The sequence below is a fragment of the Sinocyclocheilus grahami genome, unplaced genomic scaffold (genome assembly GCF_001515645.1).
Source record: "Sinocyclocheilus grahami isolate Dianchi unplaced genomic scaffold, SAMN03320097.WGS_v1.1 scaffold33.1, whole genome shotgun sequence".
In the NCBI taxonomy this organism is placed as follows: Eukaryota; Metazoa; Chordata; class Actinopteri; order Cypriniformes; family Cyprinidae; genus Sinocyclocheilus; species Sinocyclocheilus grahami.
In genome coordinates this window covers 3,600,612-3,607,996 of record NW_015505212.1, presented here as the reverse complement: position 1 = coordinate 3,607,996, position 7,385 = coordinate 3,600,612, and the positions used below count along the sequence as shown (strand labels likewise).

General features: G+C 36.6%; 1 protein-coding gene across 1 annotated transcript in view; it reads left to right on the top strand.

Moving 5' to 3' along the window:
- The window catches only part of LOC107580886 (ADM2-like), an 11,502-nt gene extending 5,665 nt beyond the window's left edge, over window positions 1-5,837 (top strand). Inside the window, exon 3 of the mRNA XM_016266508.1 lies at window positions 2,702-5,837. Coding sequence (XP_016121994.1) covers window positions 2,702-3,110 — 409 coding nt within the window. The 3' untranslated portion in view covers window positions 3,111-5,837. The remainder of the gene's footprint in view (window positions 1-2,701) is intronic.
- Window positions 5,838-7,385: the final 1,548 nt, after the last annotated feature.

The window sequence follows — 7,385 nt, the reverse complement described above, 5'->3', positions numbered from 1 at the left end:
TAGTAACTGGAGAAGGTCACTTGGTTTGACTTATGGTCACATTATCCATAAAAGAGCCAGGTACATTAATTACTTTTTCTCTGTACAGCTAAATATAACCTGCTTATGAGCAATTCACAAACAGCCATGACCAGTTTCAGAGAGGTGCAAAAATCACGGTCTTACGGCAAGAACAAATAATAATACTGGATTGATCTGACCTGCCTCTCTCAGTGGAAGATCACAGAATAAACTGCAATCAAATATCAGATCTCCTTGTTTTCCCACAAAGAAACTGTTCTCACAAGGCATCACAGGGTTTTGGTGGCAGCCTGCCAGTACTAAGTCTGACAAGAGGTGTGCAGCCAGTGGCAGCAATGAACATGTTACATTACAAAAGATTAAATCACTCCGACACAAAGTCCATCTCCAAAGATGATCAGGTTGATATTTGCTCATTTGATGGAGATTCAACATATAAGACTCGACCATTCCTCTAGTTTCTGGTAGTGCCTCGACTATTCAGCATATTGCAAACAGAGTTTCTGCAAAACATGATTATCACCTTTATACCAAGATGGGTTCAATTTCGAGGTCCAGGTGCTAATTGCCCTGGCTGAACACTATGCTCAGTCTACAAATACCCCAGAATCACAGATCCCATTTCATTGTGGTCTGTAAGGTAAATGTCGCCAGGTGAGATTTTTAATTAGCACCTCTGTTCGATTATATGTAAGGTGGCAGCCCTTCTCAAGTTTATTCACGTATAACAAATGGATCACAATGGGATGGATAAACAGGACATTTTTAGAAACAACGGTCAACAAATCTCTAGGTCTAGAAAACCCTAGAAATCACAAAGCAGTGATTCCATATAGAAGAACCATATAGGGTTCCTCAAAGAACCTTTCATGGAACAGTTCTAAAAAAAAAATCTAAATTTTAAGAAAATTTGAATCATCTGAAGAACATTTTACCTCCTTTAAAGAACCTTTTGTGCATGTGTTATGGAAAGGTTCCATGGATGTTTACATTTCTTCAAGGTTCTAAAGTTCTTCAAGGCTCTAAAAGTATAGCAATGTGAGCACATTGAGAATGAGTCATGAGACAGGTTGGCCTAGCAGACATTTGAAAGGATTGATGTGATAATGGGGTCTCAGAAGAGGTGAAAGGCCAAACAGATGAAGTATACGGGCAGCTTATCTCTGCTTAAGTATCTAAAAGTCATAGTTCAAGCTCAAAGAGAAACTAGCTTAGCTTTGATCATGTGAAGCTGCTGAGATGGAGTTTTCAGAGGTGTGGAGACTTGCTCATCCATCTCCATCTTTCCATACGCAAAAATTGAAATACAGCATAACATATTAGACCAGTGGCATGGCGTACATTAAAACAGGGAAAATTACTATTCATCCAGGCCACTTTGGGCAGATAATCATTATATATTAAAGAGGTGGTATTTTGGTCGACCACAATGCAAAGGAAAAAACTAGCTGGCAGTTGGTGCATTGAGAAAGTAAACTTTCTGAGGAAAGAAGATATTAACAAGATAAGAGAAGAAAATTCATAGCAAAATATATATATATATATATATATATATATATATAATATAAAGATATTGTATTATATTAAGAATAAAAAGTGTATAAAAATAATATTAAAAAGTCTAATTATTAAATGTTTGGACAAAACAAATTGCAAGAGTAATTGGAAAGCTTTTTCTGGAAAGCTGAGTTTTTTTAAACTTTCAAGACTCTGCAAAGACATGTCTAGCGAAGTCAGTGTTACTCAGCAAGCTTTTTCGCCAAATTTAGCATGAAACTGTGAGATTAGATGGTGTGCTCCAACCCAGCGATATACCCTGTCATTTCTCAAATTTCAGCTTTAGAGTTTTTGTATAAATGGTTTGCTCTTTTATAGTTATGCTTATCCTAGATTTTTAAGATCATTTGGAAATAAAAGTACAAAAATGGAACTTTATGCATCACAAGGTTAAAAATTGCCACTGTCTTAGCATGCACCTGACATGAGCTGCTAACTGCAAAGATCTGTGCAAAAACCAAGATCTCAGTGTCCAGTGTGTGATAATCAAACAGAGAGCAGGTGGCCTTGGCCATTACAACAAAACCAGAGTGTGTTTGCCGTACACGGTGTCACAAGGAGTCAAACCCTTTTTGAACAGTGAGCAGTTGTTGGTTGCAGTAAATGTTTGCACGGTTGACCAAACAGCACATTTAGTATCTGCAATAAATGATGCTAAATGTTGGATCAAGCCAATTCTGTGCAATAAATAGTTGCATAAACCTAATTTCACCATGAAATGTGCCCTTATTTTTATACTTTAACAACCGATATTCTTCCACAACACAATAAATAAAAGTGTAAGGTATGATTTATTATTTATGATTAAATCATAAATAATAAAATAAATACATGAAAAATAAAGTAAATAAATTATATATAAAATGTATATATTGTTTAAAAATAGAATTGTAACATCTAATTGGAATTAAAATATTGATGAGTTAAATAAATGATGATAATTATAAAATTATTTGTAAAATAATTTGCATTCAAAAAGTTTATTTAGATGTTTAAATAGCCATCATAGATAGATAGACTAATCAGAATAAAGCATTCCAGAGTGCAATGAAATACCATATAACTTCCTGTTCAAACTTGAGCAAGTGCAATATTTATAAGTCCTATCTCTGTCTCATTGCAGGTTGGACTTCATGACAAGACTCCATCAGCTAAGAGAGGAAAATACCATCTCTCCAGACGTTACTGAGCGCCCAAACACTGACCATGGCGTCTCCATCGACCGCACCATTCTATGGAGGGCCATCCTCTCCAAATCGCCACCTCAAGACCCAATAAGAAACCCATTCCACATCGGTCAGCCAATGGCAGGAGAGTCCGCCAAAACGGGAGAGAGTGCTAGACACAGAGGTCGTCGCAATGTGCACTCAAAAGGCCACCATAACCATCATCACGCTCAGCTGATGCGTGTCGGATGCATCCTCGGTACCTGCCAGGTACAAAACCTCAGTCATCGCCTTTACCAACTGGTCGGGCAAAGCGGGCGCAAAGACTCGCCCATTAACCCGCGCAGTCCACACAGTTACGGATGAGTTTAGGGGGATGTCCGGCTAAAACTAAGACCAAGAAAACAGCGTTACACATATCTGTCCTGGTGTTTGTCTATTTTATTGCAATAGGATACTGCTGTAGTACTCTTTCCTCCTCTCTGCCTTGGTTTTCTGGAGTGTATATTGTGCCTTTTTGGACAGAAAGGACCTCTTGTTACTTGATGGTGAATTTTGAATTCGGTGCCTCTGAAATACTTTGACTCTGGCTTCTCATTTTTTGGTACTCAAACAGATTCTTTATTTTAATATTGTCATTTCATTAAGTCTTCAGATAAGAGTTTATTTCGGGTTACGCTGCATTATGTCCCGACTCATCTAAGACTGTTAACTTCTACATCACTGATCAGACTGGCTGAGCCTTTAATGTGGATTTCAACAAGGTGTGGGATTGGATTTCTGTCAATGTGAGGCTTGTGTGTTCCAGAAAACTCTGAACCCTCTCACCTTGTGCCTCCAAAAGACTTTTAAGAAGAAAGCAGACTTTCTACAATTGCTTCGTAAGTGGTGCAAGACCACCATCTGATACCTTCTCACTTGAATAGCTACTGCAACGTTGGGTTTAAATGTTGGGTTTTAGACAATGGAGAATTGTCTGAATTTACAAACACAGTGGTCCCTTGGTTGGACCCGCATAACAATACAGTAGCAATCGCCATCGAATCCAGATTAACACATGATTGCTTCTCAGTGCACTTTGAGGTCTGGCGTCTGAAATATTACACTTCACGTGGTTCATAAAGTCACAAGAATGAGTTATAATCTCCAAGGTCTCAGTTTCAACTCTGACAGAATCCTGTTGGGCTTTGCCACATTTTATAAACAGAAGCAAGACTTTTCGGAGCATTTTTAAATTATGGTTATAACTCATCCATAAATACCCATTACCAAGGTTACAGAGGCTAAAACTAGCTTAAGGGCTGTTTAAAAAATATTTTCTCCCATTTTTATTGCGAAACACTCTTAAAGGAACATCTCATCATTCCCCAAAAAATAATTTTGTCATGATTTACTTAAAGTTCCAAGCCTGTATGACTTTTTCATTCTGCGTAACACAAAATGTTCATACATTGCACGTCAAAGGGATCTGAAGTTGGTTTTGGACCCCATTGACTTTGCATTGTATGGACAAAAACAGTATTCTTAGTAAACGACACAACTGTTAATATCATAAATGCCCTCAAAAATGTTCTTAACACACACTGACTGGCATAATTGAAGTAATTCTCAAGCTCATTCTTGTAACTCTAATTAAAGATTCTGGTTCTACCAAAATTTGAGGAGCAAGCGTTCCAAAGTCTTTCGGGAAAATGGCCTTCCAAAAGGACTCTTCCATGTATTTTAAAAATTCCCTTTTGTTATAATAATCATGTCTGAATACGTGGGTGGATACACAGACCAAAAATACCCGACAGACGTAGGAAAAGTAGCTGTAAAAACCAACCTATTTAAAACTTTCCATGCCTTTTGAGGGGCTGTGGATGTCGGGGGAATGCTGTGAGACATCAAAGTACACGCCTGAGGATTAAAATAGCAGAAGTAATCCTAAAAATCCTACTTAAACATCAAAAACTCAATTTCAGCTAGGTATCCAGGTCAAACTCTCCCACTTTGTGACGTATGTTATAGGACAACTTGCTTTCAAATGGCTCCAGAAAGGCAGAGAACCGACCAAAAAAACCTGAATTTACTTGATACCTTTCTGTGCATTTACATTATACTGTTCATTTATCTTTAAACGGGCTTGAATTTCAATTGGATTTGATGGTGTTCGTCACTGTAAAAGTCTTTTTCCTTTTCATGGCTGATTCTAATGATGATGATCATAGGAAGTAAGTAATCGCTGGTGCTTTGCCGCTAATTTGCTCAAAGGCTCTCTATATATCCAACACCATTCTCTCTGCTGTAATCGATCTGATTGATGTCTCATGACTAATCATAATTAAAAGGGTTTTAAACTGCTGAGAGCCTGGTTAATCTGTACTTTTTGCGCAGGGAGAGCCTCTTAACCTGCCTCATGTTGACTTATATTGATCACATTCCTTTTTTTGACTATTTATCTATTTATTTGACTATTTATGAGTTGTTGTGAACGTCTTGGTGACATGGGTTGGAACGTAGCAAGTGCGTCAGTATCTGGCCCGGATCGTTCTTTGTACGCGTGTGTTTTTGTGTGCTGCGCCAGTGTATTGCCTATTTACATGACCTTTGTCCCCCTTTAAAGACCTACTTGGTTCATTAAGAAAAACACAAGCATTAGCTTTCACGCTAATGTGAACGTGTTCGTGATGAAGGAATACACAGAACGTTATGAATCTGTGTCCTGGAGACTTTTAAAGATGCGTGTGTGTGTGAACGTCATCCTGGCCATGAGCGTAACATTACATGTTTTAGCTGATACTAAAGGTCAGTTGTGTTGTTACTACCATGCGAAGCACTTTAAAGCAGAAGCATGTTTTTATTTTGGTCACTTGAACTTCAGATTTATCAGTTTTGTGTATTGATTTTGAGCAGGATCTGTATGAATGTATTTTAAAGGGCGTTAGCACACTGCATGAGGACAGACTCAGTATCATGTACACTATCTTTTGTGAATACTATTATTAGGTCTGATATTTAAGTTAATGTATTTATGTTTGCATTTTATGTCACCAAAGACGTTATTTATCACATACAGTGTTTTCTCACACCTCAGAGTTGTCCTCTGGGTATAAAAAAAAAGAGTATATTTAGGGAAGACGGTCAAATTAGTTTGTCACGCCCATACATTGTTCTTTTTTCTCTGTGAAATAAAGCACTACGTAGTAGTGAGATGAAATCTGTTGTGTTGTTCTCTTTTAAATGTGAACAGCGGTTGTTTGTTACTTTGAAAGGACACACCGACATCACAGAACACAAATTAAAAGTGCATTAAGTACAGTAAAAGTTTTAAGACTAAAAAATACACTTACGTTTGGTGTCGGTAAGATTTTTAATGTTTATGAAAGGCTGCATTTATTTGATCAAAAATACAGTAAAAACAGTAATGTTTTGAAATATTATTACAATTTAAAATAAGTGTTTTCCATTTGAATATACTTTAAGATGTCATTTTTTCCTGTGATGGCAAAGCTGATTTTTCAGCAGCCATTGCTCCAGTCTACAGTGTCACATGATCCTCTAATAAGCTGAGAATTGGTGCTCAAAAAACATTTCTTATTATCAATGTTGAAAACAGTTGTGCTGCTAGAAAGCAAGGTACAGTATCTTTAAAGTATTAATTTCTTTAAAAAACACATAGGGTTGAAGATTCCAGTCATAACAGAGGTCTAGAAAAATATACTTTTATCTTGGTTATTGGATCTAATACGCAAAACATTTTTAGCTGCGGAATAAATGAATCATAAATGAGAAATAAACCTTTAAATAGGACATCTGGCAACTCAAAAAAAATTGTGGCAATTATGACTCAAAGCAATTATGTGGGTATGAAGTCCAAGACCACTGTCGTGCCATTCAGCAAAATATGAGACAAATACTTAGTGCACATTTAATTAAAGAACCATAAAAATGATTCAAAAATATTAAATAATTATTTTATAATGAATTCATGAATGTGTATATATATATATATATATACATAAATATATATTCATCCTAATTTTGTATTTTTTTTATACTACAGAAATGATAGCAGAGATATCAAATAATTTTCACTTTTCGCAGATTTGCTTAAAATACAACTTGGGTCCTCAAGTCACCTTGTACTGCAGTTATGTAACTCCTGAACACGCCAATAAAATGCAATAAAAAGTTGACCCTTTCTGGCATTGTGCTGGCTAATCACCAACTCCGCAACAAAGATTTCCACTCCAACAGGAAAAGTGGCTTCTAATATAGGGCAACTATCACATGGGCTACGCAACTAACAGCTGTGCAGACAGAAAAAGCAGGTCACTGGGAGATGGGTAAACCAATCAGCTGACTGTGTGATGGGGTGACTACAGCCTTCATGAAAATACAGTACACACAATGACGAAATGGATCTGAAGGACATATAATTACAGATAATATGAGGAACAAACATTCCACAATTTATGGGTCTGAACCAAACAAAATCCATTTTAATACAGTAAATGGTATTAGCGGCGATCTTAATAACATTTCATTATTTTATTTAGAGCAGAACACTTTTTTAAAAAGTCTATGTCATTGCATGTCCATGTCCTTCAAATGCGATAGAGCCAACGTACAAGTCTGTAAACTGCATATGGTCAAATT